General features: G+C 37.8%; 1 protein-coding gene across 9 annotated transcripts in view; it reads right to left on the bottom strand.

Moving 5' to 3' along the window:
• The window catches only part of NCKAP5 (NCK associated protein 5), a 380,374-nt gene that overhangs the window by 30,095 nt on the left and 332,013 nt on the right, over positions 1-18,266 (bottom strand). For 7 of the 9 annotated variants that reach the window (XR_001863945.1, XM_017740231.1, XM_017740229.1 and 4 more), the window contains one exon: positions 2,080-2,394. The exons of 1 other annotated variant lie outside the window; for it this stretch is intronic. Coding sequence is in view for 7 of the 8 variants with exons in the window: in XM_017740231.1 (XP_017595720.1) it covers positions 2,080-2,394 (315 nt within the window). In the remaining variant the exon portion in view is untranslated. The remainder of the gene's footprint in view (positions 1-2,079; positions 2,395-18,266) is intronic. One more of the 9 variants, XM_017740233.1, reaches the window with a different exon arrangement.

The following is an 18,266-nucleotide window of genomic DNA, read 5'->3' as shown; positions in this document are numbered from 1 at the left end:
TGGGGGCAAATTGTGATACTTCCATTACGTCAAATAATATTTTACTGCTCAAAGGAACAATTTACTAACTTACTGGAATAGTTCTAACTAAAGTGGCAGAATTTCATCCAAATCCTTTTCCAGTTAACAAGAAAAAAGGAAGGCATGAATTTAAATCCCTTCATTAGTTATAAAATATATACTCTTTCAACAAAGAAACAACATTCAGTAACTACTCCTAGGCATTGTACTCTGCCATTTCATGTTCTCAGAGAACAATCTTTTAACATAAATACAATTGGAAGTACCTTTCTAGCAGAAAGCCAGCTTTTTTATTTGCTATATTTGCACTATGCAAAATCAGAACATCAAAGAAGATATATTGTGCATATGAAATAAAGTGATAATTGTAATTTGGATGAGAAAGTGAGGGAGAGAAGAATTGAATGAAAATAGTCTAGTAAAGAATGAGTTGACCCCATCATCTGATGTGTACTACTTTTTTGTAACATCTCTTCATGACAATTTAATTAAGATACAAACCTTACAAGGTTGGTGCAGTGAATATTAGCATTAAGATCAGAACAATCTTACTGCTTCTGACTTCTTATGAAGCAATTCAAAGCTTGCAGTTTCTGTTCAATTTGTTATAATGACAGTGTTTAATCATGGGCTCTACTCTATAACACACTGCTGAATTGAGGTCACACATGTGACCATTCAAGCATGTAGCACATAATCTATAACTAAGATTTCTCTTCTGAATCCTTCTTAGCTGTATCATTAATTAACAGTACACTTATTTAAAAAATACTAAGTATTAAAATATCTTTTTATTTATTTAGCTTTGATTTGAAAAAAGCAGGGGAGTCTGCAATAAAGTATACAATGTGTGTTTGCAGTCTATTACACCATTACAACACTGCACTGGGAATATTGCTAAATCAACTTAGTTTTAAGATTTTTAATTAGAAACCTTCTGTTATACATCCTATGAACATACAAGAGAGGCTTCTTTCCTCCTAGGCTCAATATATGTCAGCTCATTAGCAGAACATATATTTGATGGCTTTAAGCTAAGCTCAAACTTGATATTTAACCTTACATGCTAATTACACAGAATGTCTCTTATAGATAGAGTGATACAGATTTATGAAAGTTAAATACAACTTTTACAGCAGCAATAACTGGGCTGACAAAGTGCTAACCACCATAACCCCAGTAAATAAGTGACATTGCATTTGGTCAAGATAAAAAAATACCCATTAAACTAATCACTTTTACTGTGCTTTGTGCTGTATCTGTCATGCTGACTATGAAAATTTCCCTGTTGCTAATGCTACATGATTTTTAATGCTATTAACATATATATTAATAACTCCAAAGTCTTCAAAAACTTATATAAATAGTCAATATTTGTTTATGAAAAATGCACAGACTTCAATGGAACTATATACTAACACAAAGTTATTTTCTGGAGCTTTGATGGATTGCCAGTCCTTTTATACCTTTGTCAGCTCTTGTTTTCTAGCTTAAACACACACGTAGCTCATAAGAAAAAGTCAGGTATTTTATATTCATATATAGAAATGTGTTTGCACGATGTAGTAATGAGAGCCTTATTGGAGGCCAAGGCTGTATATTCAGTGGGACAGAATTTATGCATCAATGCCAAATGAGTCTTTAGTTCAAATCCAGTATCAAAATCAAGTCTTCATGAATATATCTTTTCTATGTCACAACATGGCTGTGCTTTGTACTCTGTGTTCTCAGTCTGATCCTGAATATTGCTGAACATCCATATTCTTTTTCAAGTCAACTTCCAAGGCTGGCATATGTTTTTTTTCTTCAAGTACTGTTTCTTGAGAAAAGGCTTTAAGAGCTAAACTCATTTTTCTTTCTCAGATAAGCACTATGTATAACAAAATTTCCATATGGCTCAGGTCACAAACTTGTTAACCTTATGCATTCATAAAAAGAGTATCTTCTGCTCCGCATTTAACATTTCTGTTATCAATTGCCTTTATTACAGGATTTCTGCTAATCAAAACAGAGGCCAAGGCAGAAATAATGTGACTTTCAGTGTAATTGACATTTTACCTGAGGAAGCTGGTTTGGGAAGGTGACTTTGAAAAGGTCGTATACCTTTGGTAGTCATGGCCGGATCAGATGTTGAGTGACTAATTATGTTTTCCACAGCCTCCTGGCTCTTAGCTGTTGAAGGCACTTCTCGCTCAAGAGTTTTGGCTTTTACTGAAGGAGCTGAAAGAAGAACTTGCTCAGATGCTGCAAAGACTCCCATTTCCAAGGCTGATTCTTGCTTAGAAATATGTCGCCCCGTCGATCGGTTCCCCGAATCAGGGAGGGGGAAGGTTCCAATCCCACTGTCCAGCGTCCTCATCTGGCAGCAAGACTCTATGGCACAGGAAATTAGTGTGATGGGATGGAGCTAAAGGTATTTAAAGTCAGTGAAAGCATCTGGGGGGAAAAAGGGCATCATAAAGGGAAGGTTTCAAGGCCAGGGAAATGTTTTGCACTTTGTGACTGTGCTGTTACCTGTCACTGGAACGCTTTTGACACCTTGTCTAACTGAATACAAGGAAATACCCTGTTGAGGTGCAATGAAATTAAGTGCCAAAACATTGACACTGGCCTGCTTCAGAGTAACAGTGTGAATGGATAAGTGGGACTGGTCCTGGAAAGCGGTTACAGATGGAATTTTAAAATTGTTTAGTTTGAAGGCCCACAGAATGTCTGGAGAGTACCAGTGTGAGGCGTGGAGTAGTGTAATATATTTCTTCCAACATAAACCCACACTCCACAAAGGTTTGGCCTCTCCATATCTCTGTTTTGCTAATTGTTTCTCATACAAGAAGGTGTTAACCAAAATGTATCATGCATTCTTACATAAAACTAAGATCTGCAGAATTTCTTCAAAATACCCATCTCTCAGAGCATCCTGAAAAACTGGGACAGCAACAGCCATGCCTGTGTTTACCTTGTTACGCTCTGGTTTTGCACATCCCAATTTGGGTAAGTGTACACAATGCCAGGGATACCTCTAGTACTTTTATTTTTCAGAAGCAGTATGGTTCCACACAGCCCTCCAGCTTATTCATCTTACTGGAAAGGTGCTGTACTAACCATGAAACAGGGAAAGGTGCAAGTGTAGGTGTGTGCACATGGCTATCTGAGCAAACAGGATGGACTGGTAACCCCCCTGCCCTCTCATTCTCTATCAGTTTCCAGAGACTTCCCTTTTGTTTCTATAAGGGGCAAACAATGTTGAAAAGAGTGTGATGGCAAGGTCCTTCTGAGAGCTATAAACACCAAGGAGGGAACTTCAGCACTAATGGTTGGAAAATGAGCATAATTTAGGTTAAATGTCTGGAAACATCCCTTGACAGCAAGCTCTTAAGTCTGTGGCAGACACTCCCAAAGGAAGCAGAGGAATTTCCTTTGCTTTGAACAATTTAAGGCTACACTAGACTAAAGATATACTGCAGTGAACAATTGTACTCCAGCAGGAGATGCAGAATATGGCCCAATATATCTTCTCCATCTCTATTTTAGGTGTTTCTGAGTATTGATTCTTTTTTTATGATATGTCCATTTGTTATTTAAGTCTGTTGTAGTTAGCAGTCCTCTGTCAAGTCATTTTCATTATTTTTTCCTCTGCTGAGTTTCTAATACTCTCAGAAATTTGGAAATATTTCTCCCCTATGGGTTTTGCCTATTTGTTTTTGAACAGAGAACATTACCATGGTCATTCTCATTAAATATCTTCATCTCAATGGGCCTTTCTTGATAACAAGTCAGAAACAACTTATAGATAAATTAAATATGTATTTCTATTTCATGGTTCTTGTGAAAGGAGAAGCAGCCTTATATTTATGTGTCCTCATTACCTTATCACTCAGGGTCGAAGAAGGACTGAAAGTCCTACTGAGCACCTGAACCATACAGGGCCTGGCTGAGCTGCAGCAGCAAAAACTCTATAATTGTCTTTTAAAAGGGCAACATATGACTCTGGTTTCCCTCAGAAAATTGCTGCATACCAATAATTTCTCTCTGTAGGTAAAAGGAGGTAAGATGTGGAAGCCATGCCTAGCTAGCACCTACATTTTCTGTCACATTTTTGAGCTAATATGTCATAATGATTTTAGAAGTTGCTGAAGGTTTCCCAGGAAACATGAAGAAAAAAAAGTGAATTATATTTGGTTCTGCAGCGTCAAAAGGAGGTATCCCATCTACTGAACCCTCTTACCTCAGCTATACTTCCTCTGAATTTTTTTTTTTTGTTGTTTTTGAATAGCAAAATACCTAGCTAGAAGTGGGAATGCAGAAAAGCAATTTAAAATGCCAGGCATTGCCCTTGCCATTTTCTGTACATAATCAAGCTGAAACAGCATGTTAGCTCGTGGACAGGCAATTCTTCAACTAAAGGCTGTTGGTGAGAGAGTTAGCAAATAAAGAGAAATATGGAATAAGAAAGGACTTCTGTTATTTGCCTCTTAACCAAAAGACATCTGTGCAACACTGGTTGTGTTGGAGAGGCAGAGCTCTTCAGCAGAGACACTGAGCAAATTGAAAACACCACATAAAAGAACACGAAAGTCTGGGGAGTCCCCCCTCTCCTGTCTCTATGGTCAAAGTGAGACCTGATTTTGTAACCATTTCCACGGGGACTTTGAAGGACCTTGTAGTGTTGTTTCCTTTCTGACCATTCCCTAAGACAATAAAAAGTCATTCCCTCCTAATTATTACAGGGAAATTAAGTAGGATCAAAATGTGTATCAAAAAGCAAAGCTACAGCCTTTGCTAAGGGAGAGCTGGAAGATGGAAGCTTTTATCTTCTGAGGACATGTATCTTAAAATGACATATGGATTGCTCTTACCCACTGTTACCTTGTGTACATCTACGAATGGACCATGAAAGCAGTGGCATAGAATCAAAAGAAATGAACACTGAGGGCCAGACTTCCAAGAAAATACAATCTCCTGCTGTTTCTAAAATAATTGGGAGAGGGGGGGAGGAGCACACCAGAAGTATCGCATTTAATTAGCAGGAAAAATAGTTTTAAGCGATTCTAGTCTTCCTTCATAGAGACTTTATCCATGATAAAGGAAATACACCAGGTGGAAAACAGATTTTTAAAAGAGGTCACTAATTTTTAGTTCTGAAAAACCACAAAAGGGTCTGGTTTTCAAAGCGCTCAATGCTTGGCAGCTCCCGTTGTGACTCTTAAAGACAGATTTTTTTGAAAATTCTGTGACTCAGCTATGTTGAAGAATCCTCAAAAACCTAGTCCTAAATCCAGACTACACCACAAAATTCTTTGTGGATTGTAATTTTTCATTACTGAAAGTAACTAATCAACCCCTACAACTAATACAAATAAAAAAGTATCTTTCAGACAATTTGTATTACTGAAAGAATGAATACACATTATCTTGTGTTGCTTTTAAATGTTTATGAAGCAACTGCAAAATAAAAAAATACGTTGTACATCCCAGTGACAGCTTTCAAACAGCTTCATGGCCCATCTGATTTCATCAGCTGCACTGACACTTCAAATTACTGTTATCAGTCAGAGCTGCACAAGACTACATAATGAAAATATGTAAAAGTTAAATCTCTGGTGCTGTGACAGTACCACTCAGTAGATGAAAAATGACTCAGTGAAACATTAAAGTCTGAAAAGAGTAATATATGAGCTTAATTACTTTTGCTTGAGAATTCTTCCTGATATACCAGCCAAATTCCTTGCCTGTTTCTGATTTTTTTTTCCCCTCCTCTTTCCTTGCCAGGGAAGAAAGAAGCTCACAGAATGGTATTGGCTTTATAGTGGACACAGATAGACTCACTCACCATCAGCCATTTCTCTGAATAATCAGACTAGAATCAAAAGCCTGAAATACTGAAATAGCTCCTTCCCTCCGTCTCATCATGGGGATTCTAGTCTGGACCAAAAACAAAGTCCCTGGAAGTCCTACTGTAGAGGAACAATTCCAAACTGAAAATAGAAACAAGGAAGAATTTACAGATATTTCCTGGAGATCAAGAAACTCCTGACTGCATAGGGATCTTTTGATGACAGAGCGTTGTAAGAGCTCAGTGGAAAACTTGAGGAAGACCTTTAATTTTGAGAAGCCTCTAAACCACTGGAAAAAGGGAGTTAACACTGCATAAAAAGTTTTCTGAAAGTTTTCCAAACTACTTCTCAATAATTTTCAAATTTAGTATTTTCATGTGCAAGACAATCCTGCAGTTCATGTCCTGCATCAGCTGGACACCACGGTAATTTGTACAGCTGGACAATCCTTTGCAATATTGCACCATCGCTGGTGCTTTACCAACATTTTCTGTATCAGTAAATCACCAAGGTCTCTTCAACATGGAGTCAGCACGCAAATTAGAGACGGAATAAAAAGGATCTGTGAAAACTCTGCACCACTCTGAGGGTCTGGACAAGAGGAGAGTAGGAAAGGGACATACACTCAGGCTGGCAGATATCAGGAATTCTAAAAATCAGATCATCACTGGGGAAAATAACTCTAGCAGCTCCTTCTGTAGTTTTTTTTTTTACATTTTCCTCTGAAATGCAAAAATTAAAGAGTTAGAAGTAAACATACCCCACTGATAAGAACTGACAGCTTGGAATTCATTGAAGTATTTTAGGGCATTCTCCTGAGCATAGATAATTTAAAGATGCATCTTAAATACAAGCAAATCATTAAACCTAATTATTCTTCAACTTTTTATTTCTTCTGAAAGACTTGAATTAGGCATAATAAGAGGAGACATTCCTGGATGGTGGCACACAGGGAAGGACTTACAGGTCAGAGAGGAAATAATTATAGGTCCTACCATGTTGTAACTGCAGTTTTGCCTCTCTACCCACTTGTGCCACAAGTGACAGAAGGCAGCTGCATCTTAGTGCTGCTTGAGGGTATTGAGACTTCCAGAAGCAGCTCAACAACCTCAGCCATTCTCCACCATGATGTTACTGAAACACACTGATGGATACCAGATGCAATTACTGCAAACAGACCCTATTTCTACTTCAAATGACATATAAACAGTTTCTGTTTGGGGGTGGCAAAGTTACAGAAGTGTTTGTGTTACTTAACTTTGATGGCCAATCTATCTTAACATTCTTAAAAAGAGGACAAATTTATTTTATGTCAAAAAGATCCCAGGTAGTTCTGCTTACATCAGCCTTTGTAGGTACAATACTAGTAGCACAAGGATATGTTTTCTTTCTAAGAAGCGTCCCACCTCATGAAAAATGTGGAATCCTCCCCTGTGCTCACCACTACAGCTGGTTTGAGATATTCCTCACATAAATTTTCAAGTTTTGGCCTACAAAAATGTACATGATTGACAGAAATTTCAGCTGAAATCTTTAAGTAACCACCAGAATTCTCCACAGAAAGCAGGCATTTTCAGGAAAAAAAATATCAGTCAAAAATAGCTCTGTATCAAGAACAGTTTCGCTGGGAAATTTCCAGCAAGCTGTTTTCAGAAGTACAGACTCAAGCCTTGACGTGTTTTGAGTGGTACATAACACTGAATGGGCCAGCTTCAAGAAGTATCCAGGACATTAAAAAGGGAAGGATGTAGTTCCCATCAGTAACAGAATACACAAATTCTAACACATTATGTTTCCTCACATTAGAAAGTTCAAGACTTCCCACTAAGCTGGCACGGGGAACCAGATAACACATACTGTCTTTCTTCTGAAACACAAAGGGAGTATAGTTTTTCCCAGCATTTTGAAACATGCCAAATAAAAATTAATAGATTTTCTTTTTTTCTTTTCAGAAGAATATTTCAAATGTAGATAGGTCCCTACAAAATTCTTTCAAAAGTTAATAAACATCTTTGAGCTACATGTGGCGTTGGCACAAAGAACTTAAACTACAGATGGCAAAGCAGATCTCTTTATTTGCACATCCTTCTCTTCATCTGCAATGCTAAAGCAACCACAAAAAAAAGAAAATGTATTTCTGCCAAATCAATGTCAATTTAAAGTAGATTATTCCTTCTGGATTTACACTATAATTTGATCCAATTGGTCAAATATGAGTGCATTATTGTTTTCTATCTAGATCTGAGGTACAATCAGTGTGCAAAATTAAAGAACCCAAAGGCTCTCCAAGGTAAAACTAGAAAAGACCCGAGTTTCCACAGCCCTACACTCCCATGGGTACTGCACTGGTGGCATGGGATTATTCCCATTACATACTGAGGAGGGATAAACGGGAGGACTGTGCTGACTATTTTCAAATGATGGAACTTCATTCACGGCTACTTGAATCTGGGATTATAATTTATGCCTATTTACAATAACAATAAAGTAAATAAATAAAACTTATTTTACCAATTTATTCAGTGCTCTTTCTATTTTCTTCCTAGTCACGCTTTATTTTGCAAAACCCACAATCTTCAATATGTCATTCATCCATGATTTGTCAGTTGTCTTCACAGTTTTCCATGACCACAATCCCATCTGAAGTGTATTTTCTGAGTTGAAACAGATAATTGCTGCCTCATTTTAATTCCAGTCCCATCTTAAAATACATTTCTACTAGTAAGTCAAAAGATTAGTCTTAATTATTAGAGAATACTAGCAATCTTGTACTCCAATTTAGCAGTTATCTATGGACTTTTTTTTTTTCAACAAATGCTTCCTATGCTCCTCCAGGCATTTAGATCTGATTCCTGCATGCTTGTAATGGTGGCAAGCTATGTGGAATAGGGTTTTTACAGAGGACAAAAAGAGCTGGAAAAAGAACTTGGATGATTTTTTGGATTTGTTACTCGACACCTCTCAGTGTCTGTTGAATACGAAGGTCTACATGCAGTTTTCCAGTTGGGGAAGTCCCACAACTAATGGCACCTGGAATTATCTCTCTTGTATTATGCTGTTACATTTACTTTCTAAAAATCTACTCACTGTTCTCAGGAGACAGGATATTAGGAATAGATATAATTTTAGTCCCAGAAAAGATATATTGAGATTCATTTGAAGAGCAACTTGAAGCTCTGTGTAAAAGGTAATTAAATGAGGACCAGGTGCAGCCTGGCTGTCAATGAGGCCAGCCTAGAATTTCTTTGGGGAGCTATTCCTCTCTTGTGGCTGTATATCCCCCTTTGGCTTTACATTGCCAATCAGCCTTACAACTTCGTAGCTATCTTTGAGAAAGCTATAGATGAGTAACAGCTGAGAAGAAGGAGAAGTCCTCACATCTCAAGCAAGGTGTGAATCCACGGTAAGCAACAGGTCTTCTGCAATACAGGAATGTGGCTTTCCCAGACTTTTTCACCAAGCAAAGCCTTCTGTTTCCCTCAGAGCCCTGAAATGTGAAGGTTGGGAGCCAGCAATCAGTCTCAGGAACATTTTCCTGGGGATGGCTCAGTCAAGGCATGGATGGATGCTCCCCTTCCTCTAACAGGAAAGACTAACAGCCCTCAGAAATCCTGTCTGTATGTAGCAAAGCCTAAGAAAGGATGGTTTGTTATTTACTCAGTTGCTAAGGGCTGCCTCAGCCATGCCTTTTCCATGTAACCACAGGCCTTTATCTCTCTCTATGCCCCAGTTCTTCACATTAAAACACAGAGCTAATCCCACTTCTCCAGCATTGGAGTGCCCAGTTCTTCACATTAAAACACAGAGCTAATCCACTTCTCCAGCACTGGAGCACTGCCATGAGGATAAAGAACGTAAATGTTCGGCAGCCAGTGCATAACCAACCTGCAATCCCTGCCATGAATAATACTTGTGTAGAGATACCTCCACTCAGCTTTTCTGAAGGTTGTTCAGCAACTAACAGCAAGCTGCAAAATACTTACAAGAAGCATTAAGATTGGTGTTTTGCTGATATTATTAGAGGCAGCTGGTTTATTTTAAGAAAAACTGCATTAAAACACAGTTAGAGAAGTGAAGAGGTCAGACTTAGCATCTCAGAGACATGGGCTCCACATGGTGCCCAAGGGAGAATTTGGCTGCTCTATGGAGGGTTTCTGTTCACTGATGGCTGTGCTGGAGGCATTTAAGGATAACGGGATGGAAGCACTGATTTACTTACTGTTAAGCAACTCTTATAAATTGGAGTTTGGTTTCACTCACATTCAGATACTTTCTTTGATTTTCTATTCCCAACAGATAGGAGTAGGGATAGTGCTTTAAGCATAAATGCTGTCTCTGGTAAACATGGACCAATTTCTAAGTGCATAGGAAGCTCTGGGTTTTGCAAATGCACTAGAAAACTTACTATATTTATTTTGTAACGTCACTGCTTTTTGTTTGTTAGTACAAAAAATACTGAAATTAAAGCCACATGAATATTAAATTAAGCTTTAAATAATTTATTTTTAGTTTTGCCCTGCAGATGGCTTTACTTAAGGGTACTGCTAATGAACACTTAAAAATATACATGCACACCTGAAACAAACTGATTTTATTTCTTAATTGATGAAAACTTATTAGCAGAGGGAGTGCAGAGAGCTTTAAGTAGCTTTTAGGTGCATTATAGTCCTTCCATTCTGGTACCCAAGTTCAGCTCCTCCAAACCAGTGGAACCAATGTGGAACTAACTGCAGGCAAGCAGGAGCTGGTATGAAACCATCATGATTTGAAGCCAGAAGAATGAACTAAGACTTTTTTTCAGGATATCTATTTTTTGCAAAAAAGGTATGCCATGTTACATGGTGTTACAAAAACACCATTAGAATGACCACTTTGAAACAACATACTGCACCTCTTTGCCTATTAAAGATAGAAAGTAGAGAAATTACTCACTGTAAATATATTGGTTGATTTCCTTTCCCTTTCCTAGCAGTGAATTTTCCAAACACTGAGAAATTGAGTTCACCTAGTATTAAAAAAGTATGCACTAATTGCATAGGTATTACTTCTCTCTTAGAGTGATTTTTTTTGAAGAGTCTGTTTTTCTATGCTCTCCAATGATGACTAATTGCATAATCCTATGTCAACAATTCAGGTGTCAGACTGAAGACATGCATCAAAGCTCAAACTCAATTAAAAACAGCAACAAAATTAGGAACAGGCATCCTATCCTCAGAACGAGAATCTGGAAATGCATATGCCAATACAGCTCAAGCTTAATTTATAATTCAGGTAAAAATGTATTTTTCATAAAGTTCTACTAGATTTCATTGTAGGAAAGGAGCACAAAATCCCTGTGAGCACGGATGAAACACATGTTTAAAATAGCCCAACACATCCTCACTCAAAATGCTTTTCAGTTTGCTCAGTTGCACTTCAGGTATATGAATTAATGGGAAATGCATGACTGAAGCTTCATACACACATCCACAGATGGCCCTTGCCAGGAGCAAAAAACATGTAAAGTAGAAAAATTTCAAATAGAAGGACTCACACTGCTATAGAGAATACCAGCGTGTACTATCCTGTGAGAGGCAGGATAATCAGGCACAGTGCTGATTTGGGGGATAAAAATTAATATAGATTGGGCTAGACTGTAAAGAACTGTAAATCAACACAGCAGCGTTAACTTCAAATAACTTGGCCATCCTGTTTAATTGACATTTTAAGCCTGAATGAGACCAGCAGATTCTCAGTATCTTGAATAATAATTAGACTGTATCCTACATATAATGCATAAAGAGACACACTTCTCCTAGTGATAAAATTTGGTATTTCTGGGTGAATAAATGTAAGGTAAAAGAAGGAACTTAACAGCAAATCACTGCGGCTAATAAGGAAGTGTTGATCAAAAATATTAATTCTCTCCACAGAGGGAAGACAAGCTAGACAGTAAGACTGCAGCAGAGCTGTAGAAGAATTGGCAATTAGACAAATGCTATGTGTACTATCTTTAAAGTACAAAGAAATGATTTGTCTTTGCCAGACTGTGAAGAAGGTAAGATGACATAAATTAGAAGACATTAATGGATGTTAGTTTCTTATTATTCACATTGGCAAGGTTCTCCATCATCTTCACAGAATACAAGTATCAACTAGAAAAATGCACAGAAAGTTTCACTCTGTTATCATAGGCTCCTCCAGACCATTATTTTAAAATCAATCCCTGCAGCAATGCCCAAATGCCAAACACGAACACAGCACAGCTGACACTATTCATTCCATTTCTAGTGGTTCAAACCCACACAATGCCATTCCTCTCTCAGCTCACTCCATCCTGCAGAGTAGCTTGTTTACCTTCTCACTCATATAAAAACCATGCAAAACCCCCAGTCATTTATTTTAATGAAATTCCACTGAGAATATGCAGAGCAGCTCAGTAGAAGGAAAGGACATTTAGTCAGCTTTATGCACCAGTGTATTTCTGATGAGCAAGGCCTAGCATGGTAATTAAGGCTGTTGCACACTGCCCTGCAAGGCCACTCAACAGCAGGACCACACCAAATCTTCAGCAAGACAAATATTGCAGCATAACAACAGAGGACTGCTAAACGTTGTGTAAAGTCTCCTAAAGAAATGGCCAGAGACAGATGTAGAACAATATCCTTGAAGATTTAAAAAACTTGACTGATGAGGTCCCTGAGCAGGACTTCCAACTGTGGGGGATGTTTCTACATGCAGGACAGTCAGTTCTTGCAATGCCCACTAGTTATTAACCCAGACTTCCCACCAGTGATGACTCATTTTAGCTGCTCTGGTTCAGAAAACTAAGCAAACAACAGCCACAGGTCATTTCAATGGTGTTGAAGGATCAGAAAATGAAGATGTTGGAATACAAAAGGGGAAGAATAGTGCTTGATAATTGCATGGAAATGTAAATGCTTTGGGGAAATTACAAGGAGGCAGTAAATGGCATAAATTTAGAGGGACTGACTGAGATATTTTGGTAAGTAAAAGTACAAATGAAACTGCTTTTTACCCAGTTGAGCTCAGTTCACTCAGCTGTACACTTTCACATATGCCTCCTGTCTGTATAGCAAGACCATGGTAGGTAAGATTGTGATGGTCTCTCACATCTTCCAGGACACTTTTGGCTCTAGATTTTGAGGCTTTTTTGGTTTGTTTCAATTTTTTTTTTAATGAAAAGGTTTGGATCCCAGCATTGCTCAGGGCAAGCAGTTTATTTTACTATTTATTAATTCATCATTGTTCTAGCAGTTGGGAACTCAGCCCTTTGGATTAACTGCCAAGCTGGAAGCTGGTTAGATACGGCAAGTGAGCAGGTTTTTAAGATGCCTGCTACACAACCCCCATTTCAAGGCTCTAGCACACTTGTTAAGCAATACAGCCAGGACCTACAGATCTAACACCTACCTTTCAGCTTCCACGTGCACACAGGGCTTGGGAAAACAGCTTTGTTACGATGTGCAAATAAATCCATGCATACTTGTACCATTGCTCATATAGGGGGTGCATGAAAAATCTAATACCCTATCACAACTTGTATCAAATGGAACATTTTGCAGATGTGTAACAGGAACAGACCCAGGCTGGAAATGGATTCAGTGATAACTGGTTTTGCTTGATGACTTTTATAGACAGCAACCTCACGTATAGAGACTTCTAGGCATTCCACAGCTTTGCTGTAGTGTTGTGATGGGGAAGATAAAGCAAACAATTTTCCTTTATCTGAAAATGTGTAAATGAATGATTCAACTGCCATATCAGTGATAAGATGATTGCTAAATGGTTCTTCTCAACTTCTATCAATGGCCTGATGAAAGGAATTAATGCTGACAGTGATAAATTGTTTTTTCAGGCAAGACAATGACAAGAGAGAACTTCTTTCGAGGTCAGAAGACTCTATCAGTTGAATATTGTTCTTCACTACATGCATTGGAGGCATACAATGATTTGCTGGGCATCTAAGCAACTTGTGGCTTATCCCTTTGCCTCTCCACAGGGATGTGAATTGCCTCTCCTTACTGAATGCACAGGCTATAATACAGATCAGTTTGCTCACCATCTTTCCTCTCTCATTTATCCAGTTACATTTATCTCACTAATCCACCACAGACCTCACATAATCTGTCTCTAGGTTTGGAGGGTTCCTTAATGTAAATGTGTTTGCTCAAATATATCAGACTTAATGGACATGCTTTAGGATGATGCATGTCAAATTTAATGTATTTACCATATTAATCAAGCTTATTTCCTTCACATCTATTTCAATTCCCCAAAAATGAGAAAATATGAATTTAATAGCTGTTTACTTAGTACCCCAGTAAACACACCCAAAGCTTCAGTAGTTTGCATAATGGTGGACAAAACCGGGTGTTTGGTTTGGCAGAGGAGGTGTCCAGTACTTTTTTTCCTCTCATTGGAAACTTGGTACAAGCTTATTAAATAAGCAGAGGGACTGCTATTGTTTTCATAAAGCTTTGGAATAAGACATTGGATAATTTATATAAGTAAGCACTATGAGTATGTACATTAAATGGCACATTCAGAAATGAAATTTGAAACATACTTTCTCAGTTCCAGTGTTCATCAGATCTAGATTTCAGGAAGGAACCAAGAGAAACAAAAAAAGCAGATTGCACTGAAGCAAGGATCTGTTGGTTAGAAATGGTTATTGGTATGGATACAGAAAGGCAGGCTCTGAATGGTAGTCTGGATTTGTGGGGAGTCAGACAATGAGCAATACTGGGGTACCACACAGGCAGTAGAGTGATCACCAGTTTCAAATAATGGAGGTGAACAAACAGGAAGAGAAAGCTGAGACAAGAAAATGGATATATTTGTGGGAAAAACATACATTAGAACCAGGAAGAAAAGAGGAGCCAGAAACAAGTTTATCTGGAACACTAGAAAGAATGCAGGTCCTTCTCATAGAAAAGTCTGCTCATTAAATGTGTTTTCTTATTATCATATAAATAATTTCATAGTATGGCTTAGTATGGCTGCTGAATAAAACAAAATCAGAATACAACAGCCAAGGTTATCCTCTTTAGTATTTGATATGTCAATACAAACAATTGTAATGCTGTAATGTAATTCATTTTAAGTCAAACCCACTTCTATCTGCAATGTTACATGTTCTACCTTTGCTATCAGTAGATCTGTAAAATTGTTATCAAGGAGCTAGCAACTTAGCTGTAAAACTTGCTGTGAGGGACTTTCCTGGTTTCTACTGAAAATGGAGTTTGATCACTTTGCAGCATACAAACCTTAAAGAAGGGGATTTTAAAACAAAATGCAACATATAAAATACCCACTACACTTCCTCTCTAGAACATGAAGCATCTAAGTGATTCAACCAAATGCTCTAAAGAAGACAAATCTCCAAAAAGTTTCTTCAAAAGAAAAGTTTCTTCCTTTTTCTGACCAGATTGCCTTTAAATTATGCTGCAAAATCCTTCTGAAAGGTTGTTCTTGGAAAGCAGCAAAAATGATGACAAAGCCTGCTATAAGGCAGATGATTATCACAAACTTTAATGGAATTGAGCACTGGGCTACTGCAGAGCTACAAAAGAATCCCTTGACCTCGGTGTGTGTTTTTGTTCTGGCACAAAGCTGCAAAGTCTACAGTGCAGTTTTAATGTTGCTTTGATTGTGTGGAAGCCCAACCCTCTACCCAGCTAGAGACTTTTCAAAACCCTTTTAAGTCTCTGAAGGCATTTGCTCTGTATTATCTACAAGGTTCCCATTTAACACTGGATGAATCCATTTTGAACAACTGAGCTGGACCTCCAATGAAAATTTGACAAAAATTAGTTCCAAGTCTTTCTTCAAAGTTTCAAAAATCCTGGCTACATTTGTCTTCATAATCTTTGTCCAGCTCTGAATTTCACTTGAAATTCTGCAAACAAACAACAGGGGCCAATGCACAGTTAGGTAATTCCTTTCCAGGAATTGTGAATCTTTCTACTGTGGATTCTAACCCCAGCCTGCCTCAGGGGTTTAATTCCCCACAAACCTTTGGTAGGAAGTACCTTGTGTTTCCAGTGGAGCAGGCAGTACCAATGACACCCAGATGTATTTTGGATTGCTACTACCAGTTGTCCTATTATCAAATATTTGCTCTCTAGACAACCCACAAGCAAACTGCAGGTCTATTCAGATTGTTAAAATCTATTTTATTTTTAGCAGTGATGTTATTTTGATGACAAAAATCTACCTGCAGTGATGTCCCTGTTGTCAAAACTCAACAGGATTTTACTAAACAATGAATCTGGCCTTTAAGCTCCATCAGTGACATGTTAAATAAAACATTTGAAATCATAAGCTTTCCAGTTCAATAAAACCATTTATTTAGATGAACAGCCCATACTTTCATGTACTCCCTGAATTTCAGTGCTTTAGACCAGAAGTGTTTGTTTGATTCACTTATGTTGCTAAGGATGAAATGACTGCTGGAAATCCACTATGGAGAATAAACATATTCACACATAGAAATATCTGTGACAAAAAAAGAAACCCTCTTTCTTTGTATTGAAACCTGAGAATAAATTGAATAGACTTGAAACTTTCTCAGACACTTCTCATCAGCCTATTTATGCTGAGGCTGTGTTTTGTGTGAAGCTTGAGTATATCATTAGCAAAAAGCTTATTCCATGCTGACTTGCTCCACTAGGAAATTTGCCACCCATTTTGGGTAACAACGAGAAAAGGAAACTGGACTCAGAAAATTTATCATCATGCAACTTTCAAGCTGGGGTTTGATAAATCACTGAGAAAATGGCGCATTCAGTCTTTCCCTTCAGCCTCAGCAGAGGTTCATACCAACACTGAAGAATGATATGATTAATTATGACTAAATTTCCCTTTCATTACAGATATATTCCCAAAAAGAAAACAGCCTGGTAATTTGTGTATACCCAAAAATACTGTTGCTGCATACCCTAATATTCCCATGAGAAGCTGTCTGCAAGAAAGAGTTCTTCAGTAATTAGCAATTGTTTGCTTGTGCCATGGATTTTTGACTTCTCCCTTGAAGCTGTTTATCAATGAAAATTCTTAATGCATTATAATTAATACAATCACACTTTTGCAGAAGCAGCTGCTAATTTGAAACAGTACTTGAAATATGAAACATTGAACTTTTTAACAAATGCTTTGTTCCTTTCAAGATGTCCAATTATTACATTCTGCATGTAAAGGTGTCATCTGTAACTGCCTTGTAAGTTTTTGGGCCATTGTGACAATGGGGAAATTCAAGACAAATAATGACACTTCTACTCCCTCCCTTGAGGGGAACAGAATTCTTTTTCTTTGTAAAATGAAGGCACCTTTTTTATGTTTACATGGGAACAATACTGTCAGGAGCTCGCCACATCATCTGTGCATTCAATAAAGGAATTTTATTTATAGGAATACTTGAAGGCCCTGCTGTACCTCTCTGAGCTGGGGACTCTGTCATGACATGAAGGGGAAGTCAACCTTTTTATCATGTCTTTCCTCTTACTAGGTACTTTAGCATTTTCCACTTCATCCCTCTTTCAAAACACAACTACTTTATTGCGAAGGGCTTGAGGAAAGAGCTCTGAAGATGGCTGGACCTCAAAGGGATACTCATGGATCCTTAGGTCTGCTGTCTGTGGGGGTGGGAGCACTGGTAGCATCTGTGCTGCCAGGGCCACGTTTGGCTTCCTCACTGACACTACAGCAAAGGCATCCAGGGTATAACATATTTTTAAAAACTTTCAAAATGGTTTAGATATATTTTGAAGAGCCGTATACCACAATATAAATGACTGCTTCATATGGAAATGATCATGTGTTCCTGGCATATAAGTATATGAGGAGGAAAATTGTATATAACTGGGCATTGTTGCTTTCTTTCAACTGAGCAAATCTGGAGAGCCAGCAAAATACTTAAATTGGTTTAGATCAGCAACTGACAATTAAAAACCTAGTAACTGGTATTTTACATGTTTTTTGATTAATGCACCTAGCAATATTTCACTATTAGAATGTGATGAACCAGAATTGTCTCCCATGACACCTACCTAGAAGACTGTCATTAGTATCTTGTTTATTAGTTAACTGGGCAGGACTGATGTCAGTTTAGTTATTTTAGTGACAACGACGGCAACATGTGTTTTTCCTGCTGTATAAAAACCATATTCCCTGCTTAATCATAGCCTTTCTACATCTTCTATACATTCATCTCTAAGTCTGTTTTGATCAAACCCAGTGGAATAATGCATTAAAATACAGCTAAAAACCCACAGTGAACTTTGTTTTCTTAAAACAAGGAGGAATGGCCTTAAGATGATGGAGAGTAGATTTAGGAATTAGTAAGAAATTCTTTAAGGGTGGTGATGCCATGGAACAAGTTAGTGAGAGAAACTGTGGCTGCACAGAGGT

This window comes from Corvus brachyrhynchos, unplaced genomic scaffold (genome assembly GCF_000691975.1).
Source record: "Corvus brachyrhynchos isolate BGI_N302 unplaced genomic scaffold, ASM69197v1 scaffold126, whole genome shotgun sequence".
In the NCBI taxonomy this organism is placed as follows: Eukaryota; Metazoa; Chordata; class Aves; order Passeriformes; family Corvidae; genus Corvus; species Corvus brachyrhynchos.
The sequence above is the reverse complement of the archived record's forward strand: the minus strand, read 5'-3'. Positions and strand labels throughout refer to the sequence as shown.